Source organism: Pristiophorus japonicus, chromosome 12, assembly GCF_044704955.1.
Source record: "Pristiophorus japonicus isolate sPriJap1 chromosome 12, sPriJap1.hap1, whole genome shotgun sequence".
In the NCBI taxonomy this organism is placed as follows: domain Eukaryota; kingdom Metazoa; phylum Chordata; class Chondrichthyes; family Pristiophoridae; genus Pristiophorus; species Pristiophorus japonicus.
In genome coordinates, this window is record NC_091988.1 from 147,178,871 (window position 1) to 147,199,498 (window position 20,628).

Below are 20,628 nucleotides of genomic sequence, written 5' to 3' on the forward strand. Positions count from 1 at the left end.
TTTCGTATGCCGCTACATTGATGGCATCATCTGAGTCCTAGTCGGCAGAACTCCAGTACGGACTCGAACCCCGGAGAGCTGGCACATGAGGTTGCCTAGCCCGTCACCATGGTGCAGTCTGCTTGGCCCCGGTGCAACACCCAGTGAAGACCCCTATGCCACCTTGTCGATATCAGACCGCGCACTCCCAGTGTCTGAGCTGGCGTGTGTGGATGGAAGCAGTGACGCATTGGTGCCATCAGTGTCCTCCTCCTCCTCTTCCTCCTCAGTGGCATCCACAAATGAGAGAGTGCTGTGGATGCTCTCAGCAGGGCTTGAACCCTCAATGTCCTCACTGCTGAGACCTGCGATTTCAGGGCTTATGTGGAGAAGGCTGTGATGCAGGCCTCCAGCTAGTGTACGACTTCTTGCGTCACTGACAACTGTGCTGAGGTGAGCTGCCACTCGGTCTGTCATCTGCAAGCATAAATGGGAGAAGGGCTGCCTTGAGGGGGAGGTGGGGGATTGATGCATGGAGCCTACAAATAGAATGCTTCCAGAAGGAAAGGCACAGTAGGCGCTGGTGCATTCAGGTAGAGAACTCATTCAAGGACGGCCTCACTTACCACTGCTGCCCACATCAGCATTGCCAGTACCGCAGGCCACAGGAGGTGTGTCATCTGCAAGCATAGATGGGAGAAGGGCTACCGTGAGGGGGAGGTGGGGGATGAAGGCATGAAGGATGCAACTAGCAGACTTCCATGAAGGAAAGGAACAGTAGAAGCTGGCGCATTCAAGGAGAGAGTGCATTAAAGGCGGGCCTTCACTTACCCACTTTGGCGTCAGCAGTAGCCTTGCCCACAGGGAAGGCACCATGTCTGCCGACCAGTGCCTCAGCCCTCTCCTCCAGAGGTGTGAGGACCTGCATGTCTGCCTCACCACCATCGGTCCTCCTTTGCTCAGCTCTATTGTGAGCCAGTTTGGCCTTCAAAAGAAAGCATGGTTGGTGAGTACCGCTGTGATGACGCATCAGAAATGTGCGTACAAGTGTTTGTCCCTGACATGCAGCTGTAAGTGTGAGATGAAAGGGAGCCTCCATTGCGAGAACACACCCATGTATCTATAGAGGCGTGAACAATGAAATGCTGCTTGAGTGACTAAACCGTGAGTATGGGACATAAGAGAATGGTGAAGGAGAGGCTCGCAGATGCAAGGTCAGCAGTTGGTGGAAGAGGTACTCACTTTCATAAGATGGATTATGTCATGGAATCGTTTCCTGCACTGCCTGGGAGTCCTCTGATGAATGGAAGTGCCTGAGACCTCCCCTGCTATCTCCCTCCATGCATTATTCAAGACCTCCCGAGTTGATCTCCCCACGTCCGGATACAGCAATCTCCTCCTGCCCTCTACACCCTGCATCAGGGTCTCCAGCTCTGCATCTGTGAAGCGGCTTGCCCTCCTTGCTCCTCTTACACCAGCCATCCTCAAAGTAAACTCTTTCCCTCCTCGGGGCCTAGCTGCAAACGCTGACCTTTAAGAAGGCCAGGGAGCAGCTGGCTCATTAGAAACACATTACCAGCATGCTGAATTGCTCCGTGGTGATCCTGCTTCAATTAACACAGCCGCACCGCTGGAAACTGCAGTTTGGAGGTGCTCGTTAGCACAGGAATCCATTTTTAACTTTTTGGGCTGAAAATCAATCGAGGCATCGGCGAAAAAATATTGTCGATGATGGCCCCAAAAAGTCGGGAGTGGGGGGGGGGGCGGCAACTTTCTTGTGCAAGTGAATTTCGGCCCCCTAGGTCACTAACCGGAGTGACTGGTGACACTGAACCGAGGTTTTGAATTACATTGTGCTCAAAATATTGAAAGTGCATATCTCCATTTTTATTTAGGGAGGAAGACATATATGGCAGGTTTCTCTTGAAGGCTATAGTAATTCTGCACTATAAGGCACTGTGATATAAATGCATATTAGCAGTTTATTAAGTGACATATTTTGAATTCAAAATTGGAGCACAACTAGTGTCCTTTATGTACTTCATTAAAACACTCCAAACTTTTAGTGGTTCTCTACCTTTTCTGTTCTAGGACGTTAAAATAATATTTTATACACACACTTTTTCAAAGCCAATGTAATCAACAAAAAGGGCAGAATAGTAAGAGAGAATGGTTTGTGAGTGTGAAAACATAAACTACAGAGGAACTGAATTACCATCCATTTTGGAAGTTAAAAATTTAACCTTTTCTAGGGCCTACTTGGGCTGTAGTTCAAACTAGCAAAATAAAATACATTTAACATATGGATTTATGTAGTACAGGTAATATTATCCATTTATTGAAAAAAATGATGTTGATTATGATGCAGCTGGTCTGTTTTCCAGCATAATTCTGCAGATCTGATTCATGGAGAAAGCCAAAAAAGAATTTAAACATCATGCAAGAAAATGATTTGAGTCAATCACAACTATTATTTTACCATGATATTTACTCACATTATTCAGTAATTGATGTCATGTTGTTGTTGGCCTTGTGATTTAAACCAGTTGTGGAGAGGTTGGGATAACCATGGGTTGTTAGCTGACTCTTCATATAAAGAGAGACTTCTCTGAGAACCTGACCTCAGTGGTCGCTTTGGCGCATGCAACCAGTTTTATGAAAACACAATCCACAATGGAATTCCCAAATTTCCTGCTTGGTAACCTTACCCTTCCTCTCTTATCTCACAATCATTCCCTTTCTCTAAGTAACATATCCAAGACACATATAATTTAGTCTCAGAGGAAAAACTGATACTTTTTTTCTTTCTTTATATTGAAATTCCTCAATTTGTATTGCAAAAGTGAAAAGTATACAGAAGAACATGCTGAATAAAGTTATATTGCCCATATTTTAAGAGAATTTTGCTGATTTGAATTGATGTACAGTTGACTGGGTTTTACAAGCAGAATAAGATTCATTATTTTGGTCTTGTCAAGCTCTCAGTGTTCCTCATTACTACTAACTAATACACCAGTAAGATTATGTGTAGATTAAAGGTAGGATTGCAGGAAGGAAATTGAATGGGTGGCACTGGATTACTAAACAGTAAACCAATAATCCAATTGGATTGGATTATATCATAAACAGTAATAACAAAGCAAATAGTTTGTTCATCTGCTCAACCCAAAGGTTGTATAACTGACAGTAATTCTATTAGAGATCCAGTATATTTTCCTTGATATGATTTTTTTTTGCCACCACTGGAGCTTTTACTGCTATTGGCAGGCCTTGCAAGATGCTGGATTTACTGGGGTGGCGAATTATGGAATAATGTATAAGGCAGTAAGACTATCAAGGAGTTGGAAAAATATTTAAAAACCAATGAAGCAAAGCTCCAGTGGTTTATAACCTTCATCTGAACCATGAGATTCAACAACCGTTTCAAAAGAATTTCCTGCCAACCATTTATTTACAAAGATCATACAGTTTGGATATTATAAGAGAATTCATGCAATGCCTCTTCATGCTAGCATTGACTTTCAGTATATATACTCCATGTCCTTGATATGAGATGATATTAAATAAAAAGGATTAATAATTGAGACATATTTCAGGCTTAATGACAGATCATCTGTAGTTGATTATCAGACAATTCAACATCCAGCATGTGTTGCCCCTTAAAGGGCACTATTGTCTTCTGAGGCACTTAACCACAATTCTGAATGTATAAGGACGCGATGACATGATTAGTGACATGGAGATGTTACTGTGTGGCCAGTCACATCAGGTGGTTAAAAAATATATTTTCAGTTTGCTTTTAGGAAATTATATGATTAAAAATATTAAAAGTGCTTTGTCAAAGCTTTGACTGCAACAAACGTCCATGTTGTCATAAATATGGCTGTTCTGGGAACTTAACCTATCTAAAAACTCCCCACCCATGGGCCCGAAATTCATCAAGATGTAAGGTCTGCCCACTTCTCGGCGGTGCGTGGTTTAAAACCGCTGGAATACCGCTGAGACCGAAGTCCGTTAGTTTCATCATATTTTTTTCGGCGGTATGCGAGCGGTATGCGAGCGGGGTGCAGCGGGCAGTATTCAGCATTATAGTCGATCAAGGTCGACTTTCTTCTCAATGGACGGTGCGGCACTGCACTGCGTATGCGCAACATTTTTTTTTTGCTGTTTTTTTACAGCTGCTTTTCCCCACGATTTCAGGGGTCAGAGATCACCTGCGCATGTGTAGTGAGTTGGAGTCAAGGGAGAGAGAGTGAGAAGGCGCAGCAAAGTATTCGAGGGTTGGTTGTTTTCATCAGAAATTTCATAGTCAAATAATATTAATAACAAATAATAATACAATATCAATAATGATAATAATACATATTTTATAAATAACAAATCATATAATAAATATAATGGAAATGCTTAAAAAGAAGCCTTAGCGCAGGACTATCGAGAAGGACGTGAGGTTGAGGATGCCCGCCGTCAATGAAATGGAGCTATCTGCCCCGCTGGCAAACATCACGGAGAGATACTCCGACCTAAGGAAGGGTAGTCGTGGAAAGCCCCCCCCCAAAAGGAATACAACAAAATATGGGATGAGATCGGAGAGGCTGTGTCTTCCACAAGTACAATGGTATCCACTCCTGGAGTTTAAAAAAAAGTTTTCCCAAGTTATTCCCATTAAGCCCGTGTGGTGGCTGGTGTGCAATGGCCACCCCACGTTAAAAGAACTCATGCACAGGCATCTTCCACTCCGTTAACATGAAGTTTGGGACCTGGAACATCAGGAACTTCATGGACAACTCCAACAGCGAGAGGCCGGTATGAAAAGGCGACCCCACATTAAAAGAACTCACCCACTTCTGGAGAAACTGTTAAAACTTCTGAAGAAACTTTTAAACAACGTGGAGGAACTTTCAAGAATTATTTTCTTTTAAAAATGTTTTTATTAAGGAATTGAACACCGTATCCCAATCTAACTAGAAAATAGTTTGGTGTGTTTTATTAGCATCATTTTCAGTCATTTGAAACCGGGTTACTTACGACAACGCCCGACGAGCAGGTGTGCCTCTGACCATGCGGCGGGCCTACATCCCTCTAGCGGCGGGCTCTCATCCCTCCAGCAGCGGGCCTACATCCCTCTCCTCGCCGATGGCTGGATCTTTCTTTTCCCACTGGTGACCTGGCCTCTTCTACTGATGAGCATCACGGCTATGACTCTTCCACCTTTCCACTCCTTGCTGACCTCCCACTCGGAACTCCAGCGGACAACTGACCTTCCTAATGCCTGCCCCCAACCAAGCCTCGGGCCACCTATCATCAAGGGTGCTACTTGGCGCCGAGCTTGCGGCCAACATCTCGCCGTAGGCAATTAGGCTTTATACAGCAGTGCCTGGTCTCCAGTCGTCTTGGACCCCCTTGCCACTGGACCAAGGCCTTGCTCAGCTAAGCCCGTGTGGTGGCCAGTGTGCAACGGCCACCCCACATTAACATGAAGTTCGGGACCTGGAACATCAGGACCCTCATGGACAACTCCAACAGCAACAGGCCGGAATGCCGCACCGCCATAGTTGCCTGGGAACTTAGACGCTTTGACATCAACATCGCCGCCCTAAGCGGGCAGGGGAAGGTCAGCTCAAGGAACAAGGTGGAGGTTACACCTTTTTCTGGAAAGGAAAACCAGAGGAAGAATGCCGCCTTCACGGAGTCAGCTTCGCCATCAAAAATGAGCTGGTCGACCGACTCAAAGACTCCTCCTGCGGGGTTAACGAATGCCTCATGACTCTTCGACTCACCCGGAACCAATGCGGCACAGTCATCAGTGCATACACCCCAACACTGGATGCAACGGATGAGACCAAAAAGGGGTTTTTATTCCAGCCTCGAAATATCCCTGTCCCAGTCCCCACGGGCGACAAACTGATCCACCTAGGTGACTTCAACGCCAGGGTCGACAAAGACACCGCACTCTGCAAAAGCGTGATTGGCAGAGAGGGGGTAGGGAAAGCCAACTCCAGCGCTACCCGACTCCTGACAAAATATCTGGAACATGAACTTCTCATCACCAACACCCTGTTTCGCCAGAGGGACAAATACAAGGCATTGCGGCAACACCCTCGCTCCAAATATTGGCACCTGCTCGACTTGGTCAGCGTCCGAGTCAGGGATCGCAAGGATGTGCGCATCACCAGCGCCATGACAGGAGCTGATGACTGCTAGATGGACCACCGCCTAAACCGATCCATCATCGATATTAACATAGCCCCAAAGCAGAGGGGACAGCAGAAGCAGTGCCGCAAAAAAGGCAATGCCGGAGCACTTAAAGACCCAGCTAAGAGAGTCCGATACAGCCAGCGCCTCACAGCTAACCTGGCGTGCCTTGATGACCCTGAAATGATGAATGCCCACAGTGCTTGGTCTGCCCTCCAGGCCTCCATAACCAGTGCCTGAGAAGAGGCACTTGGTCACTCAACCAGAAAACACCAGGACTGGTTTGATGAGAATGATCAGGAGATCCAAGAACTAATAGATCGCAAGCGCAGAGCATTTCTGAGCCTCAAGCAACAACCCAACTCGGGAGCTGCAAAGCAATGTTACAGACGGCTCAAGGCTGAGGTCCAACAAAAAACCCGGGACCTAAAGAACAGGTGGTGGATGGAGAAAGCACAGGAGATACAACAACTGGCCGACAGCCACGATACGCGAGGATTCTTCATCGCAGTCAAGGCCACCTACAATCCAAACACCCAAGGCCACACCCCACTGCTGGCCAAGAACGGGGAAACACTCATCAAGGACACCGAGGCTGTCACTGCCCGATGGAAGGAGCACTTCGAAGATCTCCTCAATCGAGACTCTGCCTTTGACTCGAGTATTCTCGACTCCATCCCGCAGCTTGCGACCCGCCATCACCTCAGTGAAACCCCAACGTTGCACGAGGTAAGAAAAGCCATAAGACAGCTCAAGAACAACAAGTCTACGGGAGCGGATGGAATCCCTACTGAGGCGCTAAAGTATGGCGGAGAGGCACTGTTGGCGCGGATACATGACCTCATCTCTCTTATCTGGAGGGAAGAGAGCATGCTGGGAGATCTCCGATGCAGTGACCGTGACCATCTTTAAAAAAGGGGACAAGTCTGACTGCGGCAAATACAGGGGAATCTCCCTATCAGCCACTGGGAAAGCTGTCGCTGGAGTCCTCCTCAACCGTCTTCTCCCTGTGGCAGAGGAGCTCCTCCCGGAGTCACAATGCGGATTTCATCCCCTACGGGGCACAATGGACATGATAGAAACATAGAAACATAGAAAATAGGTGCAGGAGTAGGTCGTTCGGCCCTTCGAGCCTGCACCACTATTCTATATGATCATGGCTGATCATGCAACTTCAGTACCCCATTCCTGCTTTCTCTCCATTCCCCTTGATCCCTTTAGCCATGAGGGCCACATCTAACTCCCTTTTGAATATATCTAACAAACTGGCCTCAACAGCTTTCTGTGGTAGAGAATTCCACAGGTTCACAATTCTCTGAGTGAAGAAGTTTCTCCTCATCTCGGTCCTAAATGGCTTCCCCCTTATCCTTAGACTGTGACCCCTGGTTCTGGACTTCCCCAACATCGGGAACATTCTTCCTGCATTTAACCTGTCTAATCCCGTCAGAATTTTATATGTTTTTATGAGATCCCCTCTCATTCTTCTAAATTTCAGTGAATATAAGCCTAGTCGATCATATGTCAGTCCTGCCATCCCAGGAATCAGTCTGGCGAACCTTCGCTGCACTCCCTCAATAGCAAGAATGTCCTTCCTCAGATTAGGAGACCAAAATTGCACACAATATTCAAGGTGTGGCCTCACCAAGGCCCTGTACAACTGCAGTAAGACCTCCCTGCTCCTATACTCAAATCCTCTCGCTATGAAGGCCAACATGCCATTTGCCTATTTCACCGCCTGCTGTACCTGCTTGCCAACTTTCAATGGATGATGTACAGTGACACTCAGGTCTTGTTGCACCTCCCCTTTTCCTAATCTGTCACCATTCAGATAATATTCTGCCTCCCTGCTTTTGCTACCAAAGTGAATAACCTCACATTTATCCACATTATACTGCATCTGCCATGCATTTGCCCACTCACCTAACCTGTCCAAGTCACCCTGCAGCCTCTTAGCATCCTCGTCACAGCTCACACTGCCACCCAGCTTAGTGTCATCTGCAAACTTGGAGATATTACATCAAATTCCTTTGTACAAATCATTAATGTATATTGTAAATAGCTGGGGTACCAGCACTGAACTTTGCGGTACCCCACTAGTCACTGCCTGGCATTCTGAAAACGATCCATTTATTCCGACTGTTTGCTTCCTATCTGCCAACCAATTCTCTATCCACGTCATTACGTTACCCCCAATACCATGTGCTTTAATTTTGCACACTAATCTCTTGTGTGAGACCTTGTTAAAAGTCTTTTGAAAGTCCAAATACACCACATCCACTGGTTCTCCCTTATCCATTCTACTAGTCACATCCTCAAAAAATTCTAGAAGATTTGTCAAGCATGATTTCCCTTTCATAAATCCATGCTGACTTGAACCGATCCTGTCACTGCTTTCCAAATGCGCTGCTATTACATCTTTAATAATTGATTCCAACACTTTCCCCACTACCGATGTCAGGCTAACCGGTCTATAATTCCCTGTTTTCTCTCTCCCTCCTTTTTTAAAAAGTGGTCCTACATTAGCTACCCTCCAATCCATAGGAACTGATCCAGAGTCGAAAGAATGTTGGGAAATGAACACCAATGCATCCAGTATTTCTAGGGCCACTTCCTTAAGTGCTCTGGAATGCAGACTATCAGACCCTGGGGATTTATCGGCCTTCAATCCCATCAATTTCCTGACTAATAAGGATTTAGAAACATAGAAACATAGAAAATAGGTGCAGGAGTAGGCCATTCGGCCCTTCGAGCCTGCACCGCCATTCAATGAGTTCATGGCTGAACATGCAACTTCAGTACCCCATTCATAAGAACATAAGAACATAAGAATTAGGAACAGGAGTAGGCCATCTAGCCCCTCGAGCCTGCTCCGCCATTCAAAAAGATCATGGCTGATCTGGCCGTGGACTCAGCTCCACTTACCCGCCCGCTCCCCATAAGCCTTAATTCCCTTATTGGTTAAAAATTTATCGATCTGTGATTTGAATACATTCAATGAGCTAGCCTCAACTGCTTCCCTGGGCAGAGAATTCTACAGATTCACAACCATCTGGGAGAAGAAATTCCTTCTCAACTCGGTTTTAAATTGGCTCCCCCGTATTTTGAGGCTGTGCCCCCGAGTTCTAGTCTCCCCGACTAGTGGAAACAACCTCTCTGCCTCTATCTTGTCTATCCCTTTCATTATTTTAAATGTTTCTATAAGATCAGCCCTCATTCTTCTGAACTCCAACGAGTAAAGACCCAGTCTACTCAATCTATCATCATAAGGTAACCCCCCTCATCTCCGGAATCAGCCGAGTGAATCGTCTATGTACGCCCTCCAAAGCTAATATATCCTTCCTTAAGTAAGGTGACCAAAACTGCACGCAGTACTCCAGGTGCGGCCTCACCAATAGCCTGTACAGTTGCAGCAGGACCTCCCTGCTTTTGTACTCCATCCCTCTTGCAATGAAGGCCAACATTCCATTCACCTTCCTGATTACCTGCTGCACCTGCAAACTAACTTTTTGGGATTCATGCACAAGGAGGGACTTGGCCTGGAGGGTGGTGCACAGAGCAGTGCCGTGCAACAAATTTTTAAGCCGGTTCACGGACTCCCAGGCCGCCTGCAATTTCTGCGGTCTGGAAGAGTCCGTGTTCCATGTTTTTATGGAATGCACGAGGTTGCAGCCCCTGTTTTATTATTTGAAGGGGCTGCTCCTGAAATTCTGGCTGCACTTCAGTCCCACTCTCCTGATCTTTGGGCACCCTGTGCGGAGGGGAGCGGATAGGTCTGAAGGCCTCCTCGTAGGACTGCTCCTGGGCACGGCCAAGGGTGCCATCAGCCAGTCCAGGCAGCGGGCGGTCGAGGGGGTCGTTCAACCTGACTGCCTGCCTCTCTTCCGCTCTTACATCTGGTCCAGGGTGTCCTTGGAGATGGAGCATGCGGTGTCCACCGGTACGCTCGCGGCCTTCCGCGAGAGGTGGGCACCGGAGGGACTGGAGTGCATCATCACGCCCGGCAACCAAATTTTAATTTGATTTTACGTTTTAAAGTTTAATTTGTTTTAATTGCCGGTGCTTTTAGTGTCCCCCTTCCCTTTTATAGGGGGCACTGGGGAAAAATTGTGATTTTAGTGCCCAAAAAAAAAACCAAAAAAAAGGAAAAAAAGGGCCTTGTAAATGTCTGGTGTGTCACCCAGGTAGGGTGGCACGGTTTAATGTTTTTTGTTTTTGCAGATAAACTCCAAAAAGAGTTTCATGCACATGGACCCCCAGGTCCCTCTGCACCGCAGCATGTTGTAATTTCTCCCCATTCAAACAATATTCCCTTTTCCTGTTTTTTTTTCCAAGGTGGATGACCTCACATTTTCCGACATTGTATTCCATTTGCCAAACCTTAGCCCATTCGGTTAACCTATCCAAATCTCTTTGCAGCCTCTCTGTGTCCTCTACACAACCCACTTTCTCACTAATCTTTGTGTCATCTGCAAATTTTGTTACACTACACTCTGTCCCCTCTTCCAGGTCATCTATGTATATTGTAAACAGTTGTGGTCCCAGCATCGATCCCTGTGGCATAGAAACATAGAAACATAGAAAATAGGTGCAGGAGTAGGCCATTCGGCCCTTCTAGCCTGCACCGCCATTCAATGAGTTCATGGCTGAACATGCAACTTCAGTACCCCATTCCTGCTTTCTCATCATACCCCTTGATTCCCCTAGTAGTAAGGACTTCATCTAACTCCTTTTTGAATATATTTAGTGAATTGGCTTCAACAACTTTCTGTGGTAGAGAATTCCACAGGTTCACCACTCTCTGGGTGAAGAAATTCCTCCTCATCTCGGTCCTAAATGGCTTCCCCCTTATCCTTAGACTGTGTCCCCTGGTTCTGGACTTCCACAACATTGGGAACATTCTTTCTGCATCTAACCTGTCTAACCCCGTCAGAATTTTAAATGTTTCTATGAGGTCCCCTCTCATTCTTCTGAACTCCAGTGAATACAAGCCCAGTTGATCCAGTCTTTCTTGATAGGTCAGTCCCGCCATCCCGGGAATCAGTCTGGTGAACCTTCGCTGCACTCCCTCAATAGCACGAATGTCCTTCCTCAGGTTAGGAGACCAAAACTGTACACAATACTCCAGGTGTGGCCTCACCAAGGCCCTGTACAACTGTAGCAACACCTCCCTGCCCCTGTACTCAAATCCCCTCGCTATGAAGGCCAAAATGCCATTTGCTTTCTTAACCGCCTGCTGTACCTGCATGCCAACCTTCAATGACTGATGTACCATGACACCCAGGTCTCTTTGCACCTCCCCTTTTCCTAATCTAACCACTAACCACCGATTTCCAACCTGAAAAGGACCCATTTATCCCAACTCTCTGCTTTCTGTTAGCCAGCCAATTCTCTATCCATGCTAATACATTTCCGCTGACTCCGCATACCTTTATCTTCTGCAGTAACCTTTTGTGTGGCACCTTATCGAATGCCTTTTGGAAATCTAAATACACCACATCCATCGGTACACCTCTATCCACCATGCTCGTTATATCCTCAAAGATATGTTCTTATGTTCTTATGTTGATATGTCAGTCCCGCCATCCCGGGAATCAGTCTGGTGAACCTTCGCTGCACTCCCTCAAGTTAGGAAACCAAAACTGTACACAATACTCCAGGTGTGGCCTCACCAAGGCCCTGTACAACTGTAGTAACACCTCCCTCCCCCTGTACTCAAATCCCCTCGCTATGAAGGCCAACATGCCATTTGCTTTCTTAACCGCCTGCTGTATCTGCATGCCAACCTTCAATCACTAGTCACTGCCTGCCATTCTGAAAAGTATCCATGACACCCAGGTTTCGTTGCACCTCCCCTTTTCCTAATCTGTCACCATTCAGATAATAGTCTGTCTCTCACATAACCTCACATTTATCCACATTATACTTCATCTGCCATGCATTTGCCCACTCACCTAACCTATCCAAGTCACTCTGCAGCCTCATAGCATCCTCCTCGCAGCTCACACTGCCACCCAACTTAGTGTCATCCACAAATTTGGAGATACTACATTTAATCCCCTCATCTAAATCATTAATGTACAATGTAAACAGCTGGGGCCCCAGCACAGAACCTTGCGGTACCCCACTAGTCACTGCCTGCCATTCTGAAAAGTACCCATTTACTCCTACTCTTTGCTTCCTGTCTGCCAACCAGTTCTCAATCCACGTCAGCACACTACCTCCTATACCATGTGCTTTAACTTTGCACATTAATCTCTTGTGTGGGACCTTGTCGAAAGCCTTCTGAAAGTCCAAATACACCACATTAACTGGTTCTCCCTTGTCCACTCTACTGGAAACATCCTCAAAAAATTCCAGAAGATTTGTCAAGCATGATTTCCCTTTCACAAATCCATGCTGACTTGGACCTATCATGTCACCTCTTTCCAAATGCGCTGCTATGACATCCTTAATAATTGATTCCATCATTTTACCCACTACCGATGGAACTTCCTTCAGTTCCTCCTTCTCGCTAGACCCTAGGACCCCTTGTATTTCCGGAAGGTTATTTGTGTCTTCGTTAGTGAAGGCAGAACCAAAGTATTTGTTCAATTCGTCTGCCATTTCTTTGTTCCCCATTATAAATTCACCTGATTCTAACTGCAAGGAACCTACATTTGTCTTCACTAATCGTTTTCTCTTCACATATCTATAGAAGCTTTTCAGTCAGTTTTTATGTTCCTTGCAAGCTTACTCTCATATTCTATTTTCCCCCTCCTAATTAAACCCTTTGTCCTCCTCTGCTGAATTCTCTATTTCTCCTAGTCCTCAGGTTTGCTGCTTTTTCTGGCCAATTTATATGCCTCTTCCTTGGATTTAACACTATCCCTAATTTCCCTTGTTAGCCACGGTTGAGCCACCTTCCCCGTTTTATTTTTACGCCAGCCTGGGATGTACAATTGTTGAAGTTCATCCATGTGATCTTTAAATGTCTGCCATTGTCTATCCATCCTCCACCCTTTAAGTATCATTCGCCAGTCTATCCTAGCCAACGCACGTCACATACCATCGAAGTTAGCTCTCTTTAAGTTCCGGACCCTCGTCTCTGAATTAATTGTGTCACTCACCATCTTAATGAAGAATTCTACCATATTATGGTCACTCTTCCTCAAGGGGTATCGCAAAACAAGATTGACAATTAATCCTCTCTCATTGCATAAGACCCAGTCCAAGATGGCCTGCTCTCTCGTTGGTTCCTCAGCATATTGGTCTAGAAAACCATCCCTTATGCACTCCAGGAAATCCTCCTCCACCGTATTGCTACCAGTTTGGCTAGCCCAATCTGTATGTAGATTAAAGTCACCCTGTACCTTTATTGCACGCATCCCTAATTTCCTGTTTGATGCCATCCCCAACCTCACTACCACTGTTTGGTGGTTTGTACACAACTCCCATTAGCATTTTCTGCCCTTTGGTGTTCCGCAGCTGTACTCATACAGATTCCACATCATCCAAGGTAATGTCCTTCCTTACTAACGCGTTAATCTCCTCTTTAATCAGCAACGCTACCCCACCTCCTTTTCCTTTCTGCCTGTCCTTCCTGAATATTGAAAACCCCTGGATGTTGAGTTCCCAGCCTTGGTCACCCTGGAGCCATGTCTCCATAATCCCAATTACATCATATCCGTTAACAGCTATCTGCGCAGTTAATTCATCCACCTTATTGCGAATGCTCCTCGAATTGCATCTCAGGCTTGTTATTTTAACACTCTTTGTCCTTTTAGAATTATGTTGTAATGTGGCCCTTTTTGATTTTTACCTTTGATTTCTCTGCCCTTCACTTTTCCTTATCAACTTTCTACCTTTTGCTTCTGCCCCCATTTTACTTCCCTCTGACTCCCTGCATAGGTTCCCATCCCCTCGCCATATTAGTTTAAACCCTCCCCAACAGCACTAGCAAACTCCCCCTAGGACATTGGTTCCAGTCCTGCCCAGGTACAGACCGTCCGGTTTGTACTGGTCCCACCTCTCCCAGAACCGATTCCAATGTCCCAGGAATTTGAATCCCTCTCTCTTGCACCATTCCTCAAGCCACATATTCATCTTAACTATCCTGCTATTTCTACTCTGACTAGCATGTGGCACTGGTAACAATCCTGAGATTACTACCTTTGAGGTCCTACTTTTTAATTTAACTCCTAGCTCCCTAAATTCAGCTTGTAAGACTTCATCCCGTTTTTACCTATCTCGTTGGTACCTATATGCACCACGACAACTGGCTGTTCACCCTCCCCCTCCAAAATGCCCTGCAGCTGCTCCGAGACATCCTTGACCTTTGCACCAGGGAGGCAACATATCATCCTGGAGTCTCGATTGCGGCCGCAGAAACACCTATCTATTCCCCTTACAATAGAATCCCCTACTATTACAGCTCTCCCACTCTTTTTCTGCCCTCCTGTGCAGCAGATCTTTGCAGCGCGACAGCTGCAGGAAAAATGCAGGAGCAGCGCCAGTCCTTATACATGGCCTTTTTCGACCTTACAAAGGCCTTTGACATTGTCAACCGCGAGGGTTTATGGCGCGTCCCTCCAGATGCCCCCAAATGTTTGTCACCATCCTCCGCCTGCTCCACGATGACATACAAACAGATCCATTACAGACCCAATCCACATCCAGGCCGGGGTCAAACAGGGCTGCGTCATCGCTCCAACCCTCTTCTAAATCTTCCTCGCTGCCATGCTCCACCTCACAGTCAACAAGCGTGTCGCTGGAGTGGAACTAAACTACAGAACCAGTGGGAAGCTATTTAACCTTCGCCGCCTCCAGGCCAGGTCCAAGATCACTCCAACCTCTGTCGTTGAGCTACAGTACACGGACGACACCTGCATCTGCACACATTCTGAGGCTGAACTCCAGGATATAGTCGACGTATTTACTGAGGCATACGAAAGCATGGGCCTTACGCTAAACATCCATAAAACAAAGATCCTTCGCCAGCCTGTGCTTGCCACACAGCAATGGCCCCCAGTCATCAAAATCCACGTCGCGGCCGTTGACAACGTGGACCATTTCCCATACCTCGGGAGCCTCTTATCACAAGAGCAGACACTGATGAGGAGATTCAACACTGCTTCCAGTGCGCCAATGCAGCCTTCGGCCGCCTGAGGAAAAGAGTGTTCGAAGACCAGGGCTGCAAATCTACCATGAAGCTCATGGTCTACAGGGCTGTAGTAATACCTGTCCTCCTGTATGGCTCAGAGGCATGGACCATGTACAGTAGACACCTCAAGTCGCTGGAGATATATCATCAACGATATTTCCGCAAGATGCTACAAATCCCCTGGGAGGACAGGCGAACCAACATCAGCATCCTCATCCAGGCTAACATCCCCTGCATTGAAGCACTGACCACACTCGATCAGCTCCGCTGAGCAGACCACATAGTTCGCATGCCAGACACGAGACTCTCAAAGCAAGTGCTCTACTCGGAGCTTCTTCACGGCAAATGAGCCAAAAGTGGGCAGCAGAAATGTTACACCTTCAAAGCCTCCCTGATAAAGTGCAACATCCCCACTGACACCTGGGAGTCCCTGGCCAAAGACTGCCCTAAGTGAAGAAAGTGCATCCGGGAGGACGCTGAGCACCTTGAGTCCCAACGCCAAGACCATGCAGAAATCAAGCACTGGCAGCGGAAAGAGCGTGCGGAAAACCTGTCCCACCCGCCCTTTCCCTCAGCAATTATCTGTCCCACCTGTGACAGGGATTGTGGCTCTCGTATTGGACTGTTCAGCCACCAAAGAGCTCACTTCAGGAGTGCAAGCAAGTCTTCCTCGATTCCGAGGGACTGCCTATGATGATGATGGTACGTACTGGAGAAAGGTGTCGTAAGAGGTGGAACGACCTGATAGCAAGAGTAAGTAATGATTTTATTTATGCACCCCCATGTGCCATGTACCATGTAAATGTAGATTCAGTGTCACAAGGATGATGTTATTTATCCCAAGATTATGGTGATGTATTTATGCTTTCAAGCAATGACAAGAGGATCAACCCAGTGTTTTGATGTGTGTGTGTGTGTGTGTGTGTGTGATGTTAAATGGATTGAAGATTTTTACTTTCATTCACTTTACTTTCTGCAGAAGAAGACATCTGCAATAGCAGCTGATCAGTGGCACACAGGGGGAGGACCCCCAATGCAAGAAGCCTTAACGGAAATTGAGATCTGTACCCTGTCGCTGGTCGGGGATAGCAACCACCGGCATTGGAGCTAATCCACCCACACAGGATGATCAGTTCAATACAATCTCCGGTCTGTGTTGTGGTCATGTAATGTCATGTAACTGTAACTGTAACTGTAATGTTGGCCTAATGTAATGTAAGTTTATTGCACTGTAATGTTGGCCTCATGTGATGTACTGTAATGTTGGGGGCATGTATATATGTAGATATGTATTGTCTGTCTGCGATAAGTAATGCAATAATCCAGCAGTGGTGGACATTCAAGTAAGATTGCGTTACGTGACTGTACTCATGTATTCATGTAACCCTGACCCCTCCCCTGGTGCCAAGCACTTAAATGTTGTTTTGCACTTCCAGACTCGGAGGATTTAGACCAGACCTGCGCAGATCCAACGACAGATCCACTGCCTCCAACTCTGGCGTCACCCAACCCTCTCCCGACTTCACCCCTGCCAGAGATGAGGATGGGGAAGAGCAGCTCACTCTGGAGCCAGTGGAGGTGGGGGTGGAGATGGAGGAAGAGATAACAGTTACATCTGGGCCAGCTGGAACATCCTCCACCACCGACTCTATATTCAGGGGATTCTCCCATGCCTCCTCGGATTCTGCGGGACTAAGCGGTGCGCAGCAAGGCTCCCCCAGCATTCCAGCTCCTTTGCCGCAGCGACAGAGGTTGGTGCAGCAAAGGTCCATTGCTACAAGACAGATAGACGCGTACCATGACATGGTGCATCTGTCAAAGGCCAGCGTCGACATAGGTCAAGAGTTGCTCAAGGCCATGGCTGCGATAGCCGGAAACATCGCGGCACTATCAGAACGACAGTCGGAGGATATGTCGCATCTGAAAGCAGGAATGAGGTACTGAAGTTGCATGTTCAGCCATGAATGGCCTATTCCTGCACCTATTGTCTATGTTTCTATGTTTCTATGTTTCTATCACCGCGATGGAGCGAATCACCGACTCCGTCGATGCCATGCGGCAATCAATGGGATCGGGACAGGGCGCAGAATCCGCCCATGCCATAGTAGTCAGGTCGACAGCACCTGAGGGTGGGGAGCTGCCAGCAGCTTCCAGCCATGAAGCCGTGTCTTCCAGATCACGAGCTCCTCCTGAGGTCCCATTCATTGTGCCTGCAATGTCTGACTCCCAACGACAGCAACAACACTCGGGTTGTACTGCTACATGCCAGCTTGGTATCACCACGGGGAGGTCCGGGCTCAGGGGCAATGGGAAAGGGAAGGGTGGGAGTAATAAAGGGGAGGTGAGTCCGAAGGTTTGGGGAACACACGGTCGAGGTCGAGGACAGCAAAGGGTGCTTTGTTGTATAGTCAATTGTTCATTGTTAATTTTAAATCGTTGAAGTTTGATTTTTAAAAGTTTATTTTAAATTGTTAAAGTTGTTACAGTTTTTCAACGTTATAAGTTTACAAAGTTTTACAATTGTTCTATATTTTTTACATTTTTACATAAACGTTTCAATTGAATTTAAGCACTCTTGTACAGTGTCAAACTTTTGGGGTAACAGTCATCAGGGTCCCACACGCTGTGCAGGAAAAGCAAAGCGTTTATTTATGAGCTGCTGACGTAACAATTTTGCAATGGCATACACTCCGCGAGCCCTCCACTGTGGTGTTGCGGGTGGTAGGGTGGTGCCATGGGTTCATCGCGAAGATCCTCCTCATCTTCCTCCCCCTCATGTCCTCTTCTTCCTTCTCTGTCTCCTGCACTCTCTCCTCAGGTGGTCCAGCAGTCCGCTGTGGCAATTCCTGTCCCCACATGATTGCTAAATTGTGCAATATGCAGCACACCACTGTGAACTGAGCAACCTGCTCAGGGTGATATTGCAGCTTGCCTTCCAAGTGGACCAAGCAATGAAAGTGCTGCTTCAGCACTTCAATTGTCTTTTCGATAATATTATGTGTGGCTATATGGCTCTTATTATATTGTTGCTAAGGTTCCGCAGGGGTGTCAAGAGCCAGGTGGCGAAGCCGGACCTTTGTCCCCCAGCATCCAGCATTTACCTTGTGGCTCAGACTTCAACAGGTCAGACACAGTGCTCTCACGCAAGATGTGCGCATCATGGATGCTCCCTGGAAAGTAGGCATTCACTGCCATGATGCGCTGCGTATGATGGCAGAAGTGCTGCACTTTGAGGGAGTGGAATCCCTTATGGTTTCTGTACACCTCTGCTTCCTGTAATGGTGTTCGCAGGGCAATATGGGTACAGTCAACAGCATCCTGCACCTTGGGGAAGCCGGCAATGTGTGCAAAACTCAAGTCTTCAATATTAGTGTTAAGATTGCTTAATATAGAAAAGAGTTTTGTAAATGTTCTGCAATTTTTGGGGCTGAGAGTTAATTGGTCCAGGCAATGACTACTACAGATCTTTGTTCCTGGAGTGTTTGAATTGAATAAACAGGTCAAGAGTTATGTAGCCAACTCTAGACATAGATGATTAAGAAAACATCTGTGTCTCACAGCTGTTAAGGGTCACAGGTACAATACGTCCTCGTAATGTAAATTTATTGTTCACTGAACAACAGCTCACAGTGAAATATTTTCTTTGATTAAACTATTTCAACTTTGTAATAGACGATTTGAAGAAATCACTCTGTACAACAAAAGTTAATTGGGGCCTGAGCCTGTGCTTTTGTTAGATTTTACAGATTTAGTGCATATTAAAATGTAGAAATAATGAAACCACGTTATCTTGTAGTTTTACAGGTAGGTTCCTTTCATTTCTCCCATTGATTCTCCCCTTCATTTTCCCTCATCTATTCTCTCCTGTAATCTCCAAAGCTTTGCATTTCTTCAAAGGGGCAATTGAATGATATGTTTCCAGGCCTTCACCTGAGATCAGAGAGTCAGTCAAGTAAAGTACTGAACATGTGTCCCACCATTCCTTGAAACCATGTTTTGGTGTTCCAACATGCTATACCATCACCATACCATTCCATTTCTGTTAATTCATCTTATCCCTGTGATTGATCTTTAACCCTTAACACATTGCAGGTAAGTTTACTTTTCCATATTTTATATTTCCCCGAGGTGTCAATATGATTACTCGTTCACTATCGGCCAATTTCTGCTTGATGTGGGAAAATTGTATCAAAAGTTGATCTTGGACCAAGTCAAGTTTTAGGTCTTTACCATTTGATTAGCTAAAAGAACAGTTTTGTATCTGTTTTATATCAAATTATGGCTTTTTAAAGCTACTACTGAATAGGAAAGGTAAATTATTTCAAAGTTAGAGAAAAGCAGGAAAAAGTTATAATAAAGTATATTTCCTAGAAAGAATTATTAAAACTAAAAGCGGTTGAATAGGGAAGGGGAAAAACAAAGAAGAATGGGATGAGCAGAGATAAAGTGCTTCTCAGTTATTTTTATGCATAGTTGTACTTTTAAGTATTTATTTTGATCATTCTTGCACAAGAAAGCTAGTCCTGATATTTGATGGTTATTGTAACTGTACTCACAGATAATGTCTATTCATCCGGCACTGATGGAATAAACACAATTATGATATGGATGCTTCCATTTTTAAGGGCTAGATGAATCCAAACGCAGTACCTGCACTGATCCAAAGCCTTTTGCAAATAACCTGTACTAATCCAATTAATAAGAACATAAGAACATAAGAAATAGGAACAGGAGTAGGTCATATGGCTCCTCGAGCCTGCTCCGCCATTCAATAAGATCATGGCTGATCTGATCATGGACTCAGCTCCACTTTCCCACCTGCTCCCCTTATTCCCTTATCGTTTAAGAAACTGTCTATTTCTGTCTTAAATTTATTCAATGTCCCAGCTTCCAAAGCTCTCTGAAGCAGCGAATTCCACAGATTTACAACCCTCTGAGAGAAGAAATTTCTCCTCATCTCTGTTTTAAATGGGCGGCCCCTTATTCTAAGATCATGCCCTCTGGTTCTAGTCTCCTCATCATTGGAAACATCCTCTCTGTAACCACCTTGTCAAGCCCCCTCATAATCTTATATATTTTGATAAGTTCACCTCTCATTCTTCTGAATTCCAATGAGTAGAGGCCCAACCTACTCAACCTTTCCTCATAAGTCAACCCCCTCATCCCCAGAATCAACCTTGTGAACCTTCTCTGAACTGCTTCCAAAGCAAGTATATCCTTTCATAAATATGGAAACCAAAACTACACACAGTATTCCAGGTGTGGCCTCACCAATATCTTATGTAGCTGTAGCAAGACTTCCCTACTTTTATACT

The 20,628-nt window shown here is 46.0% G+C and overlaps 2 protein-coding genes across 8 annotated transcripts in view; one reads left to right on the plus strand and one right to left on the minus strand.

The window, feature by feature from the left end:
* ripor3 (RIPOR family member 3) overlaps window positions 1-20,628 on the minus strand; it is a 227,936-nt gene that overhangs the window by 189,731 nt on the left and 17,577 nt on the right. The window lies entirely within an intron of this gene.
* The window catches only part of LOC139277498 (uncharacterized), a 64,701-nt gene that overhangs the window by 16,642 nt on the left and 27,431 nt on the right, over window positions 1-20,628 (plus strand). For all 3 annotated transcript variants that reach the window (XR_011596094.1, XM_070896027.1, XM_070896026.1), the window contains exon 2: window positions 16,750-17,250. Coding sequence is in view for 2 of the 3 variants with exons in the window: in XM_070896027.1 (XP_070752128.1) it covers window positions 16,750-17,250 (501 nt within the window). In the remaining variant the exon portion in view is untranslated. The remainder of the gene's footprint in view (window positions 1-16,749; window positions 17,251-20,628) is intronic.